Source organism: Schistocerca cancellata, chromosome 3 (assembly GCF_023864275.1).
Source record: "Schistocerca cancellata isolate TAMUIC-IGC-003103 chromosome 3, iqSchCanc2.1, whole genome shotgun sequence".
NCBI lineage: Eukaryota > Metazoa > Arthropoda > Insecta > Orthoptera > Acrididae > Schistocerca > Schistocerca cancellata.
This window is the reverse complement of record NC_064628.1, coordinates 756,770,634-756,796,762: the sequence shown is the minus strand read 5'-3', so window position 1 is coordinate 756,796,762 and position 26,129 is coordinate 756,770,634. Positions and strand designations below refer to the sequence as shown.

Sequence of the window (26,129 nt, the reverse complement as noted above, 5' to 3'; positions counted from 1 at the left end):
TTAGGAATATCTCACGTGTGTACGGTTATTTTTTAAAAACCTGGCACGCTTGACGAAAAAGAATCACACAATCACAGTTTTTTAACTGCGACCGTTCCATCGCTTTAATTAATATTACACGACATAGAATCACAAACAGAACGTTTTAGAGTCTACCCTTGACCTACAAACGTCGGATACTAAACTTTCTTTTTTTTCTCCAATGTCTACACCAAACAACATAGATTTTTTTTAAAAGCCCAAAATAATAAAAGACATGTCATTTGTCATTACAAGCTATTTATGGAACTGTAAAATACTTCTCCAGCATAGGATCTGCCTCTGTTGCGGCATTATTTGCGAGGAGAGTGAGTAAACTATTACCACGAGTTAACTACGTGTGTCGTTGTACGGTACAGGAGAACAGGTGTCCAGAGTTCGGGCAGTGTCACAGCCGAACGGAGGCCTGGTACATCGACGGCAGCAGCAGTTGCTTCGAGCCGCGGACTAGTTGTCCATAGGTTACAATAATTTGACAGACCAGTGCCGGTAGTACAATTTTTCAGACATTTCACGGTTGGTGATCCCATTCGGATCACGCACAGAAGTTATGGGCGAAATATTCTACAAACATACGTCAGAATGGTTCTCGGTAGTTTTAAATTTTTGAAAGGTTCAGATTTTGTAGGGGGGGGGGGGGGGGAGGAAATATTGTGATTCTGCAGCAGCATCGAAGAGGATCGGGTCCCAACTTATGGCCATGAGGTTGGCTATTATGGATTTGCCAATTGTTTTTGCTCCAGAGGGCTAGAGAACTGAAAATATTTCCTGTAATTTAGTGGTCGGTCACGGAAATGTGCGGCGGAGAGACCATCTGGGAGTATGTTTGGTGGAATGTTCCGCCCCCAGCATCTGTCAGTGTACAGTTGGTTGGGCAGAGAGGTCGATCATCTGCAGAGTCACAGGTGGGTACTCCAGACTCCCACGCGGAGAGTCGAGGCGAGGGGGTTGTGGCCCCAGAGGGTCAGCTATTGGCCGGTGCTGGGTACGGCGGTAGCGAGCGGCTGCATCGCCGGCGAGAAGCGCTTCTGCTGGGCCGCCGCCATGCCCTTGGCGGCCGAGCCGTCGACGGAGCCCGCGCCGGTGGCGATGTTGGCGTTCGAGTCGGTGCTCTCTGCGGCGGCTCTGGCGGCCAGCAGCGTGATCTGGTTGACGACGTCCTCCATCTGGTGGGAGAGCGAGGGCGAGTCGCGCAGGCGGGCGCGGTGCGGCTCGGAGTCGGCGTGCGCGCGCGCCTCCGCGAGCGAGGCGCCCACGTCGGCGACCGGGCACAGCGTGCACTCGAAGCGCTGCGCGCGCACCAGGCGCACGGCCGCGCGCCGCTCGGCGGCCGCCTGCCCCGCGTAGCAGGCGACGCGCTGGTGCGCCAGCAGCGCCGCCTCCGCCGCGAACGCCAGCCGGCACTTGGCGCACGCGAAGCCCGCCTCGGCGTCGACGGCGCGCACGTGCGCCGGCAGCAGCGCCTGGCCCTGGCCGTCGTCGAGCGGCGTCGACACGCGCACCGAGCGCACGCCGGGCTCCCCGGCGGCCGCGGCGGCGCTGACCGCCTGCAGCGCCGGCACCGACAGGCCCAGCGCGGCTAGCGGAGTGCCGCCGCCGCCGCCCACACCTCCCAGCTGTTGTTGCTGTTGCTGCTGCTGTTGTTGTGGCTGCTGCTGCTGTTGTTGCTGCTGCTGTTGTTGTTGCGCCTGCGGCGGGGCTGGGGGAGGGGGTGGTGGAGGAGCTGGCTGTTGCTGTTGTTGTTGTTGTTGCTGCTGCTGCTGCTGTTGATGGTGTTGGTCGAAAATGATGCCCGGAGCAGCGCCGCCTCCGCCTCCTGCACCTGAAACACGTCACGAAAAAAACTTAGCGCCCATTTAAGTTCACATCTACAGACACCCCAATAACACACAATTCTTTTCAACGAGACACACAGAGACAGATGTAAGGGTAATTTCAAGAGTATTATGAGGACGTGGGTCCGATTTTTTATATGAAACTCTTAAAACTTTTTAAATAAACAATATTTTACTAACATTCTCCATCTTTGATCTTCATGTCCACATACACTGACGTGACAGAAGTCACAGCACACCGATATGCATATATACAGATAGCGGTACTATCGCGTACACGAGGAATAACAAGGCAGTCCAGTGGCGGAGCAGCCATTTTCGTCTCAGATTATCGGGAATTAACAACCTTTCAACGCGGTATAGTACACTACTGGCCATTAAAATTGCTACACCACGAAGATGACGTGTTACATACTCGAAATTTAACCGACAGGAAGAAGATGCTGTGATATGCAAATGATTAACTTTTCACAGCATTCACACAAGGCCGGCCGCGGTGGTCTCGCGGTTCTAGGCGCTCAGTCCGGAACCGCGCGACTGCTACGGTCGCAGGTTCGAATCCTGCCTCGGGCTTGGATGTGTGTGATGTCCTTAGGTTAGTTAGGTTTAAGTAGTTCTAAGTTCTAGGGGACTGATGACTTCAGATGTTAAGTCCCATAGTGCTCAGAGCCATTTTGAACCATTCATACAAGGTTGGCGCCGGTGGCGACACCTACAACGTGCTGACATGAGGAAAGTTTCCAACCGATTTCTCATACACAAACAGCAGTTGACCGGCGTTGCCTGGTGAAACGTTGTTGTGATGCCTCGTGTAAGGAAGAGAAATGCGTACCATCACGTTTCCGACTTTGATAAAGGTCGGATTTTAGCCTATCGCGATTGCGGTTTACCGTACCGCGACATTGCTGACGCCGTTGGTCGAGATCCAATGACTGTTAGCAGAATATGGAATCGGTGGGATCAGGAGGGTAATACGGAACGCCGTGCTGGATCCCAATGACCTCGTATCACTAGCAGTCGAGATAACAGGCATCTTATGCACATGGCTGTAACGGATCGTGCAGCCACGCCTCGATCCCTGAGTCAACAGATGGGTACTTTTGCAAGACAACAACCATCTGCACGAACAGTTCGACGACGTTTGCAGCAGCATGGAGACCATGGCTGCGGAAACCCTTGACACTGCATCACAGACAGGAGCGCCTGCGATGGTGTACTCAACGACGAACCTGGGTGCACGAATGGCAAAACGTCTTTTTTTCGGATGAATCCAGGTTCTGTTTACAGCATCATGATGGTCGCATCCGTGTTTGGCGACATCGCGGTGAACGCACATTGGAAGCGTTTATTCGTCATCGCCATACTGGCGTATCACCCGGCGTGATGGTATGGGGTGCCATTGGTTACACGTCTCGGACACCTCTTGTTCGCATTGACGGCACTTTGAACAGTGGACATTACATTTCAGATGTGTTACGACCCCTGGCTGTACCCTTCATTCGATCCCTGCGAAACCCTACATTTCAGCAGGATAATGCACGACCGCATGTTGCAGGTTCTGTACGGGCCTTTCTGGATACAGAAAATGTTCGACTGCTGCCCTGGCCAGAACATTCTCCAGAATGTCTGGTCAATGGTGGCCGAGCAACTGACTCGTCACAATACGCCAGTCACTACCCTTCATGAACTGTGGTACCGTGTTGAAGCTGCATGGGCAGCTGTACCTGTACACGCCATCCAAGCTCTGACTCAATGCCCAGGCGTATCAAGGCCGTTATTACGGCCAGAGGTGGTTGTTCTGGGTACTGATTTCTCAGGATCTATGCACCCAAACTACGTGAAAATGAAATCACATGTCAGTTCTAGTGTAATATATTTGTCCAATTAATACCCATTTATCATCTGCATTTCTTCTTGGTGTAGCAATTTTAATGGCCAGTAGCGTTCTTGGAACTAGACGCATGGGACATTCCATTTCAGAAGTCGTTAGAGAATTCAACATTCCGAGACCCACAGTGTCAAGAGTGTGCCGAGAACACCAAATTTCAGGCATTACCTCTCACCACGGAAAACGCAGTGGCCGACGGTCTTCACTTAACGACCGAGGGCAGCGCCCTATGCGCAGAGTTGTCAGTCCTAATAGACAAGCTAGACTGCGTGAAATAACCGCAGGAATCCATGTGGGACTTACGACGAACCTATCGGTTAGGAGAGCGCGCCGAAGTTAGGCAGCAGGCGACCAACGCTAGTGTCTTTCTTAACAGCACGTCGTCGGCTGCAGTGCCTCTCCTGGGCTCGTGAACAAATCCGTTGAACCCTAGAGGACTGGAAAATCGTGGCCTTGTCAGATGAGCCCCGTTTTCAGTTCGGAAGAGCTGGTGGTAGGGCTCCAGTGTGGCGCAGATCCCACGAAGCCATGGACCCAAGTTGTCAACAAGGCACTGTGTAAACTGGTGGTGGCTCCATAATGGTGTGGGCTTCGTTTACATGGAATGGACTGGGTCCTCTGGTCCAGTTGAACCTATCATTATGTTCAGCTCCTTGGAGACCATTTGCAGCCATTCTTGAACTTCACGTTCCCAAACAACGATGGAATTCTTATAGGGGACAACGCGCCATGTCACCAGGCCACAACTGTTCGCGTTTGGTTCGATGAACATTCTGGACAGTTCGAGCAATAGATTTGGCCACTCAGATCGACCGATATGGGACATGATCCAGAGGCCAGTTCGGCATAAAATCCTTCATCGGCAAAACTTTCGCAGTTATGAGCAGCTAGAGAGGCAGCTTGGCTCCATATTTCTGCAGTGGACTTCAAACGAATTTTGGTGCCCTTGTCACGTCGAGCTGCTGCACTACGCCCCGAGTTCGTTGACACATGGAGCTCCCTCTCCTTCAGCAGCATGACAGACAACACACGAGCGCTGCAACATCAGCAACAAGCCGACGCCTTGTGTTCGCTGTCGCCGATCATCCTCCATACAGTCCCGACTTGCTCCCACCTGACATTCATCCGTTTCCAAAATTTAAACAACCCTTTCGAGGACTTGACTTTGATAGCGTCGAAGCGGTGCAATCAGATGTGTGGTTGTGGCTCCATGAACAAAGTCAAACATTCTACAGTGGCGGCATCAACAAACTGGTCTCTCGTTGGGAGAAATCTGTATGTGCCAAGGTGGCTATGGTGACAAATAAATATGATATGTAGATATGAAGAATTAAGATGTAGAATGTTTGTCTTATTTAAAAAGCTTTAAGGGTTTTCACACAAAAAATTTCGGAGGCGTTACTTTCCAGTATCTCAGTATTCTAAGAAATACAGCGAACAGCCACGTATTTTTGTTTATGCCCATCCGCGTTCCGGGCTTTCACCCATGTTACAGCATCCAAAGGGCAGTCGATGTTTTAACGATGTACTAACCGAAGACTGAAATATGTATTATACCAGATGAAGATGGGTGAAAGCCCGAAACTCGTAATGACGTAAATAAAAATACATAACAAAATGGGTGGTTGGCGTATTTCTTAAAATAGTACCATCCACAGTCAAGAATCTCAATAAGCAGGAAAATGGATAAATTATTATTTCAGGAATAAACTGTTACTGTTTATAGTGCATATAAATGGTCTAGTTGATAACGTCGGCATCTCCATCTTGCTATTCGCAGATGATGCGGTTGTCTATAGCAAGGTAACAACGGCAGACTGTAGCGAACTGCAAGAAGATCTGCACAGGAAGATGGTTGGTGGAGGGACTGGCAGGTGACCTTATACGTCAGTGTAACGTGTTGAGCATAAGCAGGCGAATAGAGCCACTACTGTTCTATTTCTCTACCAGCGACAAAACACTGGAAACAGCGCCATAAAATACCTAGGAGCAGGCATCCAAAGCGACATAAGGTGGAATGACCACATAAAGCAAATTGCAGGGAAATCAGATGCCAAATTGACATTTGTTGGTAGAATCTTAAGGAAATGTAGTTCATTCGCGAAAAAATTAGCTTGCAAAACAAATGTTCGACAGATTCTTGAGTGTTATTCGTTTGTCCACGACTCGCGCCAAGTTGGATTAATAGAAGATAAGCAGACAGTCCGTCGAAGAGCTGCACATATCACAAGCTTTTGAAATGTGGTGCTGCAGGAGAAAGGTAAACATTTGACGGGTACATCGGATAACTAATCAGGAGGAAGGCCTACTCTACTGAACTGAGGAGAAAAGATGTTTATGGCACAATTTGGCTACAAGAGTTGTTCGGTTGATAGAACATGACGTGAGGCATCAAGGATACGACAACTTGGTAATGAAGGGAAGCATAGGCGCTCAAAATTATAGACGGAGACCATGGCTTCACTACAGCAAGGAGCTCCATATGTATATAAGTCGTGTAATGAAGAGACAAGCTCAGGGCAGACTGGTGTGGTCAGCTGATTCAAACCGGTCTACGGACTGAAGACCGCATCTACAACACAGCGTATTTCGGAGCGAAATCTCCATCGTCCGAAATGTCAAGATTCAACAAGGAAACCCTGACGATGAAGCTTTCGGTCCAAAATACATATTGGAAATAAAAGAGGAAGCTAGAAACGTCGAAATACAGACAGTCTACGAACGTTTACTAGTAGGACACATAATCTACTTCAGTTCTTTGGTTACAAATCTTTTTGTAAAACTGTATGATCATTTCAACACTACTGAAAATACTACGTCAGTGTATAACAACAGCGTCACTCTATATCTTACAAAAGCTCACTAAACTTACTTTTTCTTGAGACATTAAGAACAATAGATCAGGGTCAACCTAGCATTGCCCACTTTCGGCTACTATTACGTTGTGCAACTTAGTACGAATAATCTGAACAGTAACATTTTATCACGCGAGCTTTCATTGGTGGAAGTAAAATTACCTTTCACTGAACAGTTTCGGCTGTGAACTCATTTCAAAGCGTAGTTACTTAATTTGGGATGCTCGACAAGGAAGTGGCAAGATCAAAGTCATTCCGAAACAGCCATAAAAACTCGAACGTGTGCGGAATAGAAAAAAGAATACTACTACATGAATGGGCTTTATATTTTTGTTAGTTACTGTTCGGTTTATACGAATTTCATTTAATGCCATTTCATTTTATTCATTTATTACTTACCGTAAACCTTTTGTTTTCACGCGCGCGCTTGACTGTGTGTGTGTGTGTGTGTGTGTCAAGGGTTCTTCTACATAAATTCTGAGGGCTGGTCTTTACGGGATAGCAATAAACAAATAAAGAATAAGCACAACCTATCTGAAAGGCCATACTTCTGGCTGTCGTGATGTCCCATCAACAACCCATGGAACTCTGGAAGCAAGAGAACGACTGGAGATATGGACAATAATCATCTTTCCTGATCTGCATAACGAAAGCTAGCAATGAAATTTCTATCCATCGTCGACGTTCGGATTTTCATTGATACATAGAGCAACCTAGCTGCAGTTAACGTATTTCTACAAAGAGTGTCAGGAAAAACCGAGTAGGAAATGCGAGGAGAATAGTTCGTGTTACAACACTCACTTCTCTCAGTCTATCCCTGACAGCACTAAAACGATAAACGCAGAACATCGATTCCCAAGCTTTCACAGCGCACCATTTAGAAGAGATCAATAAACCTTCCACCCTCGATTCTTTAAATAATAGAATTCTCAAAAAAATTGTTCAAATGGCTCTGATCACTATGGGAATTAACATCTGAGGTCATCAGTCCCCTAGAACTTAGAACTACTTAAACCTAACTAATCTAAGGACATCATAAACTTCCATGCCCGAGGCAGGATTCGAACCTGCGACCGTAGAGGTCACGCGGTTCCAGACTGAAGCGCCTAGAAACGCTCGGTCACAACGGCCGGCGAATCGAATTCTCATTATAAAGCGTCGCAATGATTTAATTTTGCAGGCACATTCGGCAGTCCATGGGCAAAACGTGTTGTGAATACAGCTAGTACTAAAGAAGTAATAAAGTGAAAAGTCATGGGTGATGCTGATGTTTCACTTGAGTGAACAGCATACATGTAGTAAGCGATAAACATTTCTCCTTTAATTATTTTGTGGGGGACTGGGTATGTCACCAAAGAAAAGTGTCATAAACATTTTAAATTATGTTTAGAGTTTGTTGGCAGTCGCTAAGTGCTCTAATTCACAAATGCTGGATGATTATGGTCTGCCGTGAGTTGTGAGTTGTGTTGCCTCACAGTTTCTAACCCGAATAGTTGACTTTGGTCTTAAGCCTTAAAAGTACGATTATATCTCATAATGAGTAATTACGAAAGTATTTTAAATTTATAAAATCGGTCAATAATTATATGAAATAATGAAAATCCAATTTTTGTGTACCCGATTAACTATTTCGTAATTTACATCGTCCCGTCGCCGGCCGCGGTGGCCGAGCGGTTCTAGGTGCTTCAGTCCGGAACCGCGCGACTGCTACGGTCGCAGGTTCGAATCCTGCCTCGGACATGGATGTGTGTGATGTCCTTATGTTAGTTAGGTGTAAGTAATTCTAAGTCTAGGGGACTGATGACTTCATATGTAATGTCCCATAGTGCTTAGAGCCATTTGAATCATATACGGCTCTAACGGTGAGCAACAAGTTTGTCTGGTTCTCATTGCAGCCAGCACACTGCCCAAAGGCAGTATTTTCATTACTAGAGTGATCAAATAGCAGCGAAGTCACAGCGCTGGTCATTGCGTACACGACATTCTGCCACTGCCGCTTCCTATACGAGACGAAATCACGGCCAACACTCCTCGAGAGCGGCTGCCGGCGTTGCGCGCGATAGAGGCCGCGGCCAGATTTCCAAACTGAATCTCCTGTCGATTCGCGCAACGATACGTCGGCAGTGGCAACGCCCACCGGCTGTGCTTTATTATACGGCGAACGCATTAAGAACTCTCCCCTGCAGACAAGGCAGCGCTCAAATCGTGACGGCGATATTTAGATGCCAATCGTGTTCTCCGGGAATAGATTTTGAGACACGATTACAATGGGTACCTTCCGTGAGGGCTGTTTCGGTTACTCGTTCTCTCTTTTTTGCGCCACACACCTCCGGAGAGCCAGGCGCGGAGCGGGCGCCGGCTGGGTGCCGGTGACGCACGGCCGCGGATCTCATTAGGAGCCGCTATTTACATAAAGGAGGGCGGGTGCTGGCGACATTGTGTTTACACGCCGGTATGCAAATGTAATGTGATAACGAGGATGAGACACGCTCCCCCGCCGCTGCGTTTGCCGACGCAGGCGCCGAATACGGCGGCCAATTAGGCAAACCCAAAACCCACGCGGTCCGCTTGCCGTCGTCTCAGTTCGCGGTACCGGGGGGAGGGGGCAGTGTCCGCCGCTCGGGTAGCTCACAGGTACAAATTACTGTGCGCGCACCCTCTAGTACTACAAGACGGCGAGTTTACCTGAGGCAGCTGCAGCGCGACACAACAGACCGACCAGGCAGCATTATTCGTAAATGCAAATTATTCCGCACCTCGGAACAGTACTGGAAAACCACAAGTAATTCGTGGTAACCGAGTAGGAAATGTAGCAAATGTCTAGCAGAAAACCGACGAAATCTCCGAAGAACATAAGTAAATATTTATTTCTCTACACTGCCACAACAAAAATAAATAGAGCCTTTTAGAGGTTTCCTATTCACTCAAGATTTACTGTTGCAAGAGTGTATATGGAGAACATGAAATGATTACATTTACAAAGCAATAGCACAGGCGGTTCCCACGTATCGACCCATGCTGAAACACCCGCATTAGTAAGTCGTGTAGCTTCCACGGAAGGTAATGCAGGCGCTGATTCTGGCATCCAGTCGATTGTAAAACTGGCGAATACTGTTCTGTGATACATTATACGTGTGTGAGGAAGCATTAACCTGTTGGAACGCCGGCCGGAGTGGCCAACCGGCTCTAGGCACTACAGTCTGGAACCGCGCGACCGCTACGGTCGCAGGTTCGAATCTTGCCTCAGGCATGGATGTGTGTGATGTCCTTAGGTTAGTTAGGTTTAAGTAGTTCTAAGTTCTAGGGGACAGATGACCTCAGAAGTTAAGTCCCATAGTACTCAGAGCCATTTGAACCTGTTGGAACAACACATCACATCCATGTTGCGAGAAAATCGGACTAAAGTGCAGGTGGCATTAATCTATGGAAAGAGATATCCCTTATGGGAGACTTTGCACTCGTAAAGGAAAGACTGAAAACAGAGAGGTTGCAGGAAGATACAGGGAGTAAACAAAGAACGACAGTAGGAAAAGACTGGTTATTTTTTGTGGAGCAAACTCATTAAGAATACAAAACGGCTGCTTTCCTCTCAGAGAAATACATAAATACACCTGGATGCAACCTGCAAGCAATTTAAGATCATAGGTTATACGATACTAAATAACTCCTCCCGAACAAGCCACGAAGGTTATCGGTACTGACCGGCCGCCGTGTCATCGTCAGCCCATAGGCGTCACTGTATGTGGATACGGAGGGGCATGTGGTCAGCACACCGCTCTCCCGGCCGCAAGTCAGTTTCCGAGACCGGAGCTGCTACTTCTCAGTCAAGTAGATCCTCAGTTTGCCTCACAAGGGCTGAGAGCACCCCCCTTACCAACAGCGCCCGATAGACCGGGTGGTCACCCATCCAAGTGCCATCCCAGCCCGACTGCGCTTAACTTCTGTGATCTGACGGCAAGGCCGTTAGCAGGTTGAACGATACAGCCGCAAAATTAAGAATTGAAAACGCAAGAGGCTAGAGACTTCAGAAGTGCAGAATGTGAATCAGACCATTTTATAACTCAAAGCAAAAGCAAAAGTTGTAGTAAAATCAACACCCACGGCCAAGAAGTGTGAAAACAGTAAAATAGCTGAAGCATCCAGATACAATTTGGAAAATTTACAACAAGATCGTGTGAAGTTACTACAGAATACGATATTGACTTGCAAATCAAATAATCTTAGGGAAATCAGTGATCCACGCAACAATAATGTACAATGAAATAAAAGGGTGCATTCATAGTGCAGTACGATAAGTCTTAGGAATAAAAGAGGGTTCTAAGAATATGAATCGGGAATGGTGTACAAAAGGTATTGAGGAAATGGTGAAAAAGAAAAAAAAACAACTGTACCACAAGTGGTTAACTCGCAGGACAACGAGAATAGAGTGTGCTATACAAGACGGAACAGAGAGACTAAAAAATAAATTTCAAGAGCTAAAAATGGTGATGGGCAAAATGTGTGAGGAGATAAACATGTATATGGGTGGTTCCAAAGTAAAATATGCCTGGAAAACAATAAAACACCTGAGAGCTGATACAGCAGAAAAAATAAATATGCCAATATGGATGTCCAGAAGACGGACATCACAAAAAGCTTTTGAGCGAGAAGAGGAATGAGTACAAACAGGCAGTATATCGGCTGAAAGATGCAGATATCACAGTCATCACTGAGTCAGCTACCATCTATGGTTCGAAGTGATGGACTATTATGGAGAAGAAGAAAATTCAAGTTGAAGAAATGGACTTCCTACGGAAAATAACAAAAAAAAAAAAAAAAAGAAATGGACTTCCTACGGAAAATAACAAAAAAAATACCTAACGGATGGAATATAACGCAAACAAATTTTATGATTTGAGCACTTAATGAGAATGGGAATTTTAAGAATACTCAAAATATATCTGAACATAGAGCTATAAACATAAGGAGGCAAATGCATTATCTTACACCTTTTCTTTGTTTGCAAATTCTACCATAAGTACCTCTCATCAAAATCTAAATACTTAAAATTTGATTCACACAAAACGTGTGCCATTCACTAATATCGTAGTTTGTTCAAGGAATACTCTTCATAGACTTGTCGTACTTCTATTTATAGGGGACAGTCAAATAAAAAAAAACATGGAAAGAAGTAAAGTAAACCATATATTTTTTTCAAAAGTAATCGCCATAACTGTTAATTTACTTATCCCACTGTGAGACAAGAAAGTCAATGCCTTCATGGAAAAATGTTTGCGTTTGCATACGGAACCATGATTTTACCCAGGTGTGCAACTCTTCGTTCGAAGCAGGTAGACGGACACGAATGTCTTTCTTCAGAGCTCCAAAAATATGGAAATCACATGGAGGATGTGCAAGAGCTTACCAGCGAAATTTCTGCAGCGTAGTCGAAACAAGAGGCACGCCAGCTCTGGGAGAGTTACGATGACCTTTTTCTTTGACTTCAAGGGTCCGCTGCTCATTGCTTTTCTGGAACACGGCGTAACTCACAGAGGTACGCAGACACTTCGGAAAAACGAAAGAGCGCCATCAAGTCCAGTCGCCAAGGAATGTTGACGGAACACATCATTCTGTTGCAGGATAATGGCCGCCCACATGTTGCCAACATTGTTTCGACTACGCTGTAGATTTGGCGGGAAGCCCTTATACATCCTCCACACAGTCCCGACGTGTCCTCATGCGATTTCCAAATTTTCGGACCAAGACATGCACGCCTGGGTGCAACTATGGCTCCGTAACTTTTGAAATAATAAACAGTTTACATACTTTTACCATCTGTATCGTTTTCGTTTGACGGCCCCTTATATCTCCCGCAAAAACTTTTCAGCAGCACAGTTACGGCTATGCTAATCCGGTTCTTTTGAGTAATATCACAGCGGAGATGGTGTCATCGTAAATTAATAACTTCACCAAAAGAGCTCTCTAATTTCAAGTTACTAATCTGTGTAGGCTGACCAAACTGAGCCTATAAGATTCGATTATACTGCACTTTGAGGAATTATCGTAAGAGGTTTGCAGACCAAGATCAAAATTCAGTTTTGTTAGTTCCTAGTATCACCCCCTCCCCCTTCCCGCTCGCTTTATGCGTGATGTTCGCCATCTGCGAAACATTAATTTTTAACTCAAATCTCGTTATTGGTTGGACACATTTAGTTTCTAGGGTGTATTTCAGGGCAAAACCGAGCTCATAATTTTGTATGAATTCTCAGGTACAGTTACTGAAGGAGTGTTAGGACGGAAATCAGGTTTGCTTTAAATGCACGCTGTAATGGTCGAGAGAGTTGGTTGCCTTTGAGATTGGATGGGGTGAGCTGATGTTAGTTAAGAACGCCTTTAAGGCGACAAAGCGCCATTGTCAACTCTCGCTGAGTTTGAACGAGGTCATGTAATAGGGCTACGAGAAACTGGATATTCCTTCTGCGATGTTGCATAAACATTTGGCAAGAATGTAGCCACTGTACATGATTGCTGGCACCGGTGGTCACGATAATGTACGGTCGCAAGAATACCGGGCTCCGGACGGCCACTTGCCACTATCTACATGGATAGACCATCGTGCTTGGCGTTCGAGTTTTGGCGCATCGTACTGCATCTGCAGTAGCAAAATTGCAACGAACTGTTACAAGTTGGTGACTTCAAGAACAGCCCCAAGCCATTCCACCGGCCCCAAACCACCACCATTTGTGCCTTCAGTGCTATCAAGCGCGAGTTCATTAGAGAGCGGTTGGAAGTCTGTTGTGTTTTCTGATGAAAGGGGGTTCTGGCTCGGTGCCAGTGATGGTCTGCAACCAATCTGTCTTCTTGCTAGGCATAATGGACCTACACCTGGAGTTATCCTCTGGGGTACGATTTCGTATGACAGATTTGGCGGGAAGCCCTTATACATCCTCCACACAGTCCCGATGTGTCCTCATGCGATTTCCAAATTTTCGGACCAAGACATGCACGCCTGGGTGCAACTATGGCTCCGTAACTTTTGAAATAATAAACCTCTCGTGGTTATTCCACGCACTCTGACTGCAGATTTGTACGTCAATCTGGTGATTCAACCTGTTGTGCTGTAATTCATGAACAGCATTTTAGAGGGTGTTTTCGAACAGGATAACGCTTGCCCAAATACCGCTGTTGCAACCCAACATGCTCTGTAGAGTGACGATACGTTGCCTTGGTCCGCTCGAGCACATATGGGAGATCATAGGACGACAGTTTCGGCGTTAACCGTCCCTGTATTGACCGACCAAGTGCAGTCATGGTACTCCATCCCGCAAACTGACATACGGCACCCGTACAACACAATACATCTACGCTTGCATCCTTGCACTCAACATTCGGGCGGCTACATCTGTTATTAATGTACCAGCATTTCAAATATTGAATGGCTTATCTCGCGCTTGTATTAACCAGTGATCTTGCAGTGTTAATCACGTCCAATTGTTACCTAAACGAATGTATTCCCGAAATTTCATTACTCTACATTATTTTTTGCAATACGATTTTTTTCGTTGATGTATAATTTAGGTTACCTATCTTAAGGTACATGAAATATTCTTTCGGCCTTTTTTTTCCAAACTATATGAGTAGTTTGCAGTACTGACACTGATATAGGCGTCCGCAAGGGGTTAGGGCAAGAACTTACCGCTCCCCTCTGCCCTAGAGTTTGAAATACAGAGTTTTTTTTCATTACACAGTTCTTATACATCATGGATAATCATCAGTTCTCTGGATATAATAAGTTGTATTGCGTAACTTGCTCCCGAAAGAGACCAACTTATTCACATCAAAAAGTAATTTTCGAGTTTTGCCTTTGCTGGATATGTTTATTCGGTCTATCACTGACACTAACCATACAATGTTTTTCAAAAACTAAAATAAAAAATCCTTCAAAAATCCTGTGGGGACGACGATTTTCTTGGTTGTGAGACAAATAGCATTACTAAAAACCGACCTGTTCTCATATGTGTCTCTATCGCTCCTGTTTCATATTACTGAGCTCTTAATATCAATGACATCGACAGGGAACAAATGAATAATAGTAACACTGCAATTCACCGGCATTGCTTATGATCAATCAATCGTTTTCTTCTCACTGGATTACTTGCATGCGTTCTGTGTATGGCCAATGAGGCCGGACACCTTACAGACAATTTCAAGTGTTATCAGCTCTCGATCTGACTCTGTGACTTAAATGTCGAAGACAGCTAGTGTTCCGGTGCAGCAATGTTGTTACGTTTTTAGAAACGTACAGCGCAACATGAATTTCAAGAGGCAAATATCACTGAGCCAGTAGCTATTGCTGTACTCTGCCTTCCCATAAATACGTAATTACCAGTAACACTCATGAGTCAAGGTTTGGTTAGAGTAACGCATTAGATGCTTGCTTCCGAGATAAATGGCCCAGCGTAGCTGTCAATGTGCGTCTCATTTCGAGTGACTTTAATGCAGTCGCGCAAATGTTTGACTAGTCCCTCATTTCACAAACATAATACGAGAACAGCTTAGTAAGGAACTAACGCACAATATGCCTTAAGCTGATTACTCGCAGAAGGTTGATACTTGTCCTCTGCGTTAGCACTAGCTACAGTGGAATGCATCGGCAGGCGTTTTAGGTGGTCTGTGAAGACTGTATAGGAGGGGAACGAATTTTTAATATTTAACACAACTTGCGTGACGTGAAGTTGTGTTGTGGTATAACTGGAAACGCATAGTAAAAAAGTTAAGAAACCACTAAAGAGTTCTGTATTAAACCAAGTCATGTTTACGGTTGTATATTTACTATTCGTCAATATTGATCTGAAACAAACTAAAACGATCGTTAGGTTGAGATTTGCCGATGCCATTACAAACACCTTTTTTTTTCAAGTGGTAAACAGCATCTGCGCAATCGTGACTTCTTTTAATCTACGTCCGATGGCTGTGAATGCAAGCAAAGCGAAAACCACTTAATTGAATACTGACGAAATATTAATCAACAATAAAATGTCAATCTCGTCTACTCGAAGATGGTCGCGTTTTCCATTGCCCATTTTCAGTTTGCAGTTATATACAATGCATTTCAAAGCTTAAAGCTATTAATGCGGATTACGTCTGTCTGTCTATCCGAACTGCAGGTATAAACAGTAAGACAACCATGAGCTCATTAGACACAGACTCTTCATGTGTTTAGATAAGGCTCCGGCAAAGACTTTGGTGAGGTATTCTGGGAGGAACTATCTTGATATCTGACTGAAATAGTTTAATTAAACACTGATTAGCAAAGATTGTATAAGATCTCAGTATTTTATTACTGCAGTGTATCTCTCTCACTCTCTTCCACTTCGTGAAGTTGGCATGATATACTCATAACAAATGGTTCAAATGGCTCTGAGCACTATGGGACTTAACTGCTGAGGTCATCAGTCCCCTAGAACTTAGAACTAATTAAACCTAACTAACCTAAGGACTTCACAAACATCCATACCCGAGGCAGGATTCGAACCTGTGACCGTATCGGTCGCGCAGTTCCAGACTGTAGCGCCTAGAACCGCTCGGCCACTCCGGCCGGCTATTCATAACACGAATGCGTACAGAAAGCACACACGAATGACGCAATTACGACTCATATCTGGCTGATTCCCCCAAAACTGTGAGCCAAGTGCGACGAACTGGCTGTCGCATTCCTTGGTTACTTTTTCCGTGCCTTTAACGTTCCGCTTTTGCTTTCCAGTCATCACGTTCAACGGTAACGTTCAGGAAACGGGAAAATGAACCAAACGCAACAACGGAAATGAGGTAGAAAACCGAGGTGTCCGATACTGATGTTCCCTCGAGGTAATGAGCGGGATGATGATGGGCGGACCCGACTCCTGGCTTAACAGCAATTAACACTGACGTCACTTCCGGTGCTCCGGGCTGCGCGCCAGGGGCAGGGTTGTTTTTTGCGTGGCTTGCTGCCGAGGCTAATGATCAGGAAGTTGCGCCAGTTACCTGGCCCTGGGGCTGCTCAAGCAAGATGCTGCACCCATCACAGTAGTTACTGAAAGTATTATCAGTAAAGCAACTTTACAGCAGTAGTACATAAAACTTCAGCGAGTTATACAGGGTGAGTCACCTAACGTTACCGCCGGATATTTTTCGTAAACCACATCAAATACTGACGAATCGATTCCACAGACCGAACGTGAGGAGAGGGGCTAGTGTAACTGGTTAATACAAACCATAAAAAAATTCACGGAAGTATGTTTTTTTACACAAACCTACGTTTTTTTTTAAAATGGAACCCCGTTAGTTTTGTTAGCACATCTGAACATATAAACAAATACGTAATCAGTGCCGTTTGTAGCATTGTGAAATGTTAATTACATCCGGAGATATTGTAACCTAAAATTGACGCTTGAGTACCGCTCCTCCGCTGTTCGATCGTGTGTATCGGAGAGCACCGAATTACGTAGGGATCCAAAGGTAACGGTGATGGACCTTAGGTACAGAAGAGAATGGAACAGCACATTACGTCCACATGCTAACACCTTTTTATTGGTCTTTTTCGCTGACGCACATGTACATTACCATGAGGTACACGTACACACGTGGTTTCCGTTTTCAATTACGAAGTGGAATAGAGTGTGTCCCACTGGAAACGCGTCGACGTATGTGGTATCAGCATGATGGTGCACCTGCACATTCCGCAATTAACACTAGGCTGACCCTTGACAGGATGTTCGACGGGCGTTTCATAGGACGTGGAGGACGCATAAATTGGCCAGCCCGTTCTCCTGATCTTACACCTCTGGACTTCTTTCTGTGGGGTACGTTGAAGGAGAATGTGTACCGTGATGTGCCTATAACCCCAGAGGATATGAAACAACGTTTTGTGGCAGCCTGCGGCGACATTACACCGGATGTACTGCGGCGTGTACGACATTCATTACGCCAGAGATAGCAGCAAATGATGGCCACCACATTGAACATCTACTGGCCTGACATTATGAAGCATTATGGGCAGGGCACTCCAACGACTTCGGGATTCTGACGATCTAACGGGTAAGCTGGACAGAAACTGGCACCATATCCCTCATGAGGACATCGGAAAACCTGTCAATCGATGGCAAGCCGAATAACTCCTTGCCTAAAGGGCAGAGGTCGACCAACGCGTTATTGACTTTCTTAATTTATGAAACGCCTTCTCTTCAAAAAATTCTTCAAATTATTCTAAAAGCCGTGCGGGGTAGCCGCGTTGTCAAGTGTACCTTGTCACAGTTCGCGCGGTTCCCTCCAGTCGGAGGTTCGGTTCCTCCCTTGGGCATGTGTGTGTGTGTGTGTTGTCCATAGCGTAAGTTAGTTTAAGTTAGATTAAGTAGTCTGTAAGCCTGCAAGTAGGCTGTTTAGGTTTTTATGTTGGTAACGTCACGTAGAGCTCTACATGAAAATCACTGTCTGTGCAGTCTGTGGCTGGCTGGCATTGTTGAAATATTCGCTACTGTAGTGTTGGGCAGTTGGATGTGAACAGCGCGTAGCGTTGCACAGTTGGAGGTGAGCCGCCAGCAGTGGTGGATGTGAGGGAGAGAGATGGCAGAATTTTGAGAACGGACGATCTGGACGTGTGTCCATCAGAAAGAGTAAATTTGTAATACTGGATATCATATATATTGAACTTTATTAAGGTAAATACATTGTTTGTTCTGTATCAAAATCTTTCGTTTGCTAACTATGCCCATCAGCAGTTAGTGCCTTCAGTAGTTAGAATCTTTTATTTAGCTGGCAGTAGTGGTGCTCGCTGTATTGCAGTAGTTCGAGTAACGAAGATTTTTGTGAGGTAAGCGATTCATGAAAGGTATAGGTTATTGTTAGTCAGGGCCATTCTTTTGTAGGGACTGAAAGTCAGATTGCGCTGCGCTAAACATATTGTGTGTCAGTTTAGTGTTGATCAGAATAAGTAAAGAGAGAAATGTCTGAATACGTTCAGTTCTGCTCAGCTGTTTGAAAATCAAATAACGTAAGAGATTTATCAGCACAGCAATTCATTAATTTTTCTAAGGGGACGTTTCAAGCCTAGGGACCGACGACCTCAGCAGTTTGGTCCCACAGGAACTTACCACAAATTCCAAAAATTTTTTAATTCTAAAATTGTAGTCATTTGTTTGTCTGTACGTGTGCACGATTATCTACCGGTTTCCATTGTACTCTGATAATTTCTTCGTGGTGTGTCTCTTTTTTCGTACAGTGTATTATAATTTGTAAATTATTAAAAAATGGAGCACTACATTTTGACAGTTGATAATATACGCCGACAGTGTTTCATTAAACGGTAGATGTGGTGAATGTGAAGGAAGGAAGTAGAAAATAGTTGCTATGGCACGTACTGCGGTGCGGGAGGAGAACGGCACTTTGCGTGGTAGCCTACAGTGTAGCAGCGGAGCGGTGCGTACCAGCGGTGGGTGCCGTGTTGTGCCGCGCTGCGCGGGGCTCATCTGTCAACGGGCGGCTGCCGGCCGGCTCCCCCTCAGTCACCGCATCTCGTCTCTATGACAACATCCTCTGTTTCACTCGCTTTCGTAAAGAGCTTTAATTAATTAGGATTTCCCACCCCACTGGTTTTATTTAAACCACTCACTAACTCGGACTTCCAAGGGAAGTGTCATTTCAGGCGCTCACCCATCGCGCACACGCTTACACACACACACACACACACACACACACACACACACACACACAGGCAGCAGTGACGCACACGCACCGACCACGCACTCGCGGCTGTGGCTGGCGGCTCGCCCGCCGCTCTTGTCTGTGAGCGCGTACGAGGGGCAAATTACAAGTAATTATCTCCAAGTTCAAATTAATTAAGTATTCTAAACGAGCGTGGCGGTGGCAGTAATGACGGTCTTCCTGTGTGAGCGGGCGGCGCCGGGCGGAGGCGGGATGGCGTCCGTGAGAACGGCCCGAGCCGAGCCGCGGACCATTGCGTTGCAGCCAGCGATCGCCCACCAAACTCACCCAACTCGGAACGCTCGACGGCCCGATGAAATGCCGCTCCGGTTTTTACGCTGGATACTGAAGGGAAACCTGGGGTTTAACGACCCGTCGACGCCGCGGTCTTTGGAGACGGATCACAAGCTCGGATAGGAGAATGTCCGAGACGGCAACCCCAGCATTTGCCGTAAGGCGATTTTTAAACGGGACAGAAAACATAAGTCTTATTTGACATTCTTCAAAATGGTTCAAATGGCTCTAAGCGCTATGGGACTTAACATCTGACGTCGTCAGTCACGTAGACTTAGAACTACTTAAACCTAACTAACCTAAGGACATCACACACATCCATGCCCGAGGCGGGATTCGAACCTGCGACCGTAGCAGTCTCGCAGTTCCGGTCTTTTTCTTTTATTATCGAAGGAGGGTGGGGAGGGCAGAGTGATCAGGGGTCGTAACCCGAGGCCTGGCCAAAGTGTCCCCCTCGCCCGTCAAGGAATCAGGGATGGTAAGGGGAAATCTTTTGTGGGAATTTTTATTTATTTATATTTATTTACTGTTTCTGATATATTTTTAATTTGGTTTTACTTTATACCACAACAAAAATAAATGTACCTAGCACCTCATCGTGCTCTGAGTAAACAAAACAATATCTCGGCACGTTCCTACACCGAGGTAATGTATATGGGGAAAACGAAAAAAAAGTGCCGCGTACATGATGCAGAAGGGTGTGTCGCTACTCTCCTTACGCTTCATCATCCAGTTACGTCTTCACGTATGTCGTATGTTATTTTACCGAGAATCGAACTTAGTCTTGTCAGCTCACTCAACGGGTGTCTTCTCCTACCTGTTGATGATCCAGCTGCGTGGAGGGTCGCGTGGGGCACTCCCTAAGTAATTAGAAAAATACTGTATGTATTTTGGGTTCCGTACGTTCTTGCAATGACGTTCTTGTAGGTAGTTCCAAAAGTCGAATACATCTTTAGGTCCATTGTGAAGTAAGTAGCGTACCGTATGCGCACGGATCCACGTGACTGCGTTGGTCTTGGTGCGCAGGAAATACTGTTGATCCGGAAATAGTAGAAACCGAGGTGTAATGTGTTCCGGAGTCACTCGTAGAAAATACGTCTTCTGCCGCTCCTCATGTGAGACGGTGTTCGTCCGTGGCTGGCATCCCGCAATCCAGGACTGAAGCGCCTAGTACCGCTCGGCCACCGTTGCCGGTGGACAAATTAAACTGGCTGGAGCATTATCGCACGATTCAGTAACAATCATTAGTCCACGAATGCCTACACGTCAGTAACGATGGTGGTCACAGCTGATGGCTATGCACAGTCTGCAGCTATACGAGGGTTTGCCCAGTGACACCCTAAGTCGGATTGTAAACTTTCGACATAATGAAAATATTGTTACAAAAAGCACGAGAATCCGTTTTCGGAACGTTGAATATTACGTGGTTGCATCAGCAGTGGTGACAGATCACATATGAGAACGTAATACTATGTCAAGGGAAGGACTTGAATCCGGATCTTTGCCTTTCACTGGCAGTGCGCAACCACTTAAGCAATCCAATTACGCCCCACGGGCAGGGGCTTTCCTTCCACACTGTGGAGGCTCTCGTATGGTGGTGTGAGACCAACACCTTCCAAGAAACAATGAAGCAGTGAAGCAAAGAGACTGACTTTTACACTGCCGTAAGGTTGGTGCTGAGAATGAATTCTCTTACTCTGCTCAGACTAAAAGCTCAACTTCTTGTATGTTACAAACCCGCATGCAGGGCTGGCATTTGAGCCAGGATCCGTACCTTCGTGATCGGTGCGCTGCAATGGAGAGAGGAGCTACGAGCAGAACTGAATCCGTTAGGGTGGGTCTTGACTCGTGCTTGGATAGCTCATTACATAAGAGCACTGTCTATCAAAGGGAAGGTTCCGGGTTAAAATTCCTACTCGGCACACAATTTCGACCTGTCACAAACTTCCACAATTTTTTTTGCAATTTACGTAGCAAGTACTGTTAATAGATATTGAGAATTCATTGTGAAGAAAGGTAGGTAATAATATCGATTTGACGGCGTCTGAGTAGTGGACTTCTCGGCGCCTCTAATCGACTGAGAGTATCCACGCATTCTCAAAAAATGTTCAAATGTGTATGAAATCTTATGGGACTTAACTGCTAAGGTCATCAGTCCCTAAGCTTACACACTACTTAACCTAAATTATCCTAAGGACAAACACACACACCCATGCCCGAGGGAGGACTCGAACCTCCACCGGGACCAGCCGCACAGTCCAGGACTGCAGCGCCCTAGACCGCTCGGCTAATCCCGCGCGGCCACGCATTCGCAATGCAGCCTATGTGTGGTGCACATGCGGGACATATCAAAGTTGGCGGTTATACAAGAGACGGTGTTGCCATCGATTGGAATAAGGGAAGAAACTTCTCCATGATGTTGATATTAGAGATAAGACATAAACTCAATTGAAAAATTGTGGAGAAAAATAGAAGACGTGACCTTTTTCAAGTCACCAGTTGAAGTACTTATGAGGAACTATTCAAAAACTATATCGCAGTACTCGTAAGGAGATTTATATTCTGTTGTAAACGATTGATACAAACAGCGCCACTTTGCTATGCGTGAAAATGAAGTTAAGATAAGCTGTTGTGGTGTTCTTTAGCCTGAAGACTGATCTGATGCAATTCTCAACACTACTCTATCTTGTGTAAGCCTCTCCATCTCTGGTTAACTATTGCAACATGCATCCACTTGAATCTGCTTACTACAGCCAAACCTTAGTCTCCCTCAACAGTTTTTATCCCCAATATGTCCCTGTATTACCAAATGTAAGCAATGTTGATGCCTCAGAACGTGTCCTGTCAAAAGATCCCTCCTCTTCAATTCTGTAGATATACAAGCTGTCCCAGAAATGTTGCAACAAACTTTGAGGAGTCGTAGAGGGTGTCTTGAGGAACAAGTCGAGGATAGGAATGTCGAGGATAGGAATCCACGTGCGGAAACGTCGTCCAACGATGGTACAGAGTGTCGTAGTTGTAGGCGCCATCACCTGCTAGTATTCAACCCTTTTGGCAGCAAACGTGACTTCGTACGCTGACGAACCGTAGGCGGAACTTATTGCACCGTGATTGTTATTCAGTGATCGCGACTGATTGCCACGATCTACAGTGAAGAAGATGGAGCTAGCTGTTAAGTAGAAAGGCTTTGTCTGCTATGAATGCAAAGCTCTGTTGCCTTAGTGGATGAAGGTTTCAGACACGGATTTCCATCTGCAGTTTATTTTTCTCTTGCATACAGAAAAGAATTGCAGATTTTAGAGAGTTCCAGGACAGAAATTAAATGCAGATGGAGCCTACGTCCAGAAACGTCATCCACCGATGCAACAGAGCATCGCAATCATTCGAGACAAGGCCATTCTACACTGCACCGAGCGAGGTGGCGCAGTGGTTAGACACTGGACTCGCATTCGGGAGGACGACGGTTCAATCCCGCGTCCGGCCATCCTGATTTAGGTTTTCCGTGATTCCCCTAAATCGCTACAGGCAAAAGCCGGGATGGTTCCTTTCAAAGGGCACGGCCGACTTCCTTCCCCGTCCTTCCCTAATCCAATGAGACCGATGATCTCGCTGTCTGGTCTCCTTCCCCAAAACAAACAACCAATCTACACTGCAGCGAGCTCCATCTTCTCCAACGGCGATGGTGGCTATCAATCGTGTCACTGAATAACAAACAATATTGCGAGTTGTTCCGCCTATGGTCCATCAGTGTAAAAAGTCACATTTGCTGCTGAAGGGGTGGCCTAACAGCAGGCGCTGGCGCCTATAACTTCGATGCTCTGTAACATCGTTGGATGACGTTTCCGAGCACGGATTCCTGTTCTCGGTTTGTTCCTCAAGACACCCTCTACAAAACTTTGAAGTTTGTTTGAACATTTCTGGGACACACTGTAGATTATTCGTCTGTTTATATAGGGTTATTTATTAGTACATCCTAGGTTTCAGAAGACGACTGAGGGAAAACTGCAAGACATACAGAAAACAGACATGTATTAGTAGACAGAGCATGTCTCCAAGTTTTTAACTTACTTTACAGGTGTTCAATGTGGGCACCATTAGTCACGCCGCAGCAAATTTCAGTACGAGCGTGCAATTTATCCAGGTCGCTGCAACGAATTTTGAGGGAGCTGCGACAGCAGTTCGCTTTCGAAATCGTTTCATTGAGTTACCTATCTGGTGGCGCAAATACTTCGATTCGGCATTACGGAGTCAATGATTTGTCTACACAGAACTTCTTACGAATTGAAACTTAGAGAGATATTCCGTTTGCTAACATGTGTCATTCTCTTGTATATCTTGTACTTTTGGTGCAGTCACATCCTGAAACCCTGGCGATGCTTACGAATTACCATGTACAGTTCAGCCCAAACTTGTAAGGATTTTGAACGTCTTATACCACCTAACATTGTGTGTTTCTCTACATACGCGTATGCTCGAACTTATCCTGAGTTTTCTCTAATAAACTCGTCACCGAAGGGACGTTAAACTCTAGCTTTCCTTTCTTTTATTTCTGCGTTACGTCGGACGGGCTTTGTGATCAGCACATACTTGCAGCAGAGGCAAAAGCGAGCTTCTACAAAATCTACACGTCGGCTTCCCCCGGAAGTAATGGACAGGCGATCGCCGCCGATTGCTCGGCGACCGATCAACAGTGAACCTCGTGCCGCACCGACAATGCGTGTAGACGGACAGAGATTCGGGCCAATTATAAGATCGCCGGCGGCGCCCGGTCAGCGCCGGGCGGTCTAACGTTAACAGCGGCAGATGCGCTCATCGCCCAGCGAGCAACACGCACCGCTGAGTGGCCCAGTATCTGATGCCTGCAGCAGTCGGGATTTCGGCTCTGGTGTAATGAGCAGTGCGCGGCCCCGTTTCGGCACGCTCCGCCTTCACGGGGCTACCGGAGACACTGCCGTGCCGGGATGGCCGTTACGGCAGCCGATAAGGAGCGGGCTGCGTCGCCCACGCCTCGCCACACCTACACTCGCGTGCCGTCGGGGAGAGCGTAATTTTGTAACGCGGCCACGCCGCAGAATGTCATGCAGGCAAATCCGTTTAACAGGGTGGGAGCCTTGACATTTCATATGACAGTAAATCACTTTAACGAACTTTTTGCTGCGGAACATTGTACTTATTCCCAAGGATGCAGGCGCAATAACACCGAAAAGGGGAGCACCGGCGTCCGCTATCCGTCGATAGCGGAACAGAAACGTGAGTTCGCGGCCTTTTTTTATTTTGTGAAATATCCGGCCAGATATGTGATTTCGTTGTGGGCAGAAAGCCTTGTCCTGGAACTGAGGAACAAATGTGTCCCAGCAAAACTAGTGCACGATTCCGTTAAGTTATTCCAAGGAAGCAACAGTTTCCTTCATCAGGACATGCCCAACTCTCTAAGTGATGTAATAATTGCAACAGCAGTGTTTCTGCCTCGGAGGTTTTTGTTACAAAATTTTTGTGCTGAAACAATACTGCCTGTTAGAATTCAACTGGCAACGTGAGATGATGTACTGTACTACGCGATTCAAAACAGTCCTCACATAATGAAGGAGTTGATAACGGAGTCGAAATGAAATAACTTTGAAACAACAACTTACGATCTTGGAAGTGACGCTGTGTCAGTGAAAGCTTCGGAATTGGTACAGTCAATATACACGCAGCTCAAGTTCACCGAAGATAATACACTTTGATATGAATGAGTGGTGCCTGGCCGAAAGAACAGACATCACGCTGAATCCGCAGCTATGATACAAATGTGACCAAATGTGTGTGAAATCTTATGGGACTTAACTGCTAAGGTCATCAGTCCCTAAGCTTACACACTACTTAACCTAAATTATCCTAAGACAAACACACACGGCCGGCCGTGATGGCCGAGCGGTTCTAGTCGCTTCAGTCTGGAACCGCGCGACCGCTACGGTCGCAGGTTCGAATCCTGCCTCGGGCGTGGATGTGTGTTAGGTTAGTTAAGTTTAAGTAGTTCTAAGTTCTAGGGGATTGATGACCTCAGATGTTAAGTCCCATAGTGCTCAGAGCCAATTTGAACAAACACACACTCCCATGCCCGAGGAAGAGCTCGAACCCCCGCTATGATACATATTATGTAAATTGGTAGTAGAGAGTGTTTATCCAATAACGTTGTACATTACAGATGGTGTTCAAAATGGCGACCACCACAGACATAACATCTTAGTAGAAAATACTAACGTATAAAAGGCATCGCATGAACCCTATTAGACGCTGCAAGAGACCAAACCAGAATTGTTTCGTCCTTGGAAACTGGTGTCTCATAAGCCACACAAGAAAGTTCAAGAGGCGGTCAGCCCAGGGGAGGGAGGTGGCCATGCAATTGGACCCACTTTTCCATTCCAACGACTGGGATAGGCACTGAGTACGACGCGTACTGCGCAAAAAAGATGCAAGTTCCCTGAGTAACTGAGTACCACCGTATATGCGCTGAAAAAG

The 26,129-nt window shown here is 46.1% G+C and overlaps 1 protein-coding gene across 1 annotated transcript in view; it reads right to left on the bottom strand.

Annotated features, from left to right (window-relative positions):
• Positions 1-1,007: 1,007 nt before the first annotated feature.
• Positions 1,008-26,129, bottom strand: part of LOC126176552 (uncharacterized) — an 82,337-nt gene continuing 57,215 nt past the window's right edge. Inside the window, exon 3 of the mRNA XM_049923711.1 lies at positions 1,008-1,861. Coding sequence (XP_049779668.1) covers positions 1,008-1,861 — 854 coding nt within the window. The remainder of the gene's footprint in view (positions 1,862-26,129) is intronic.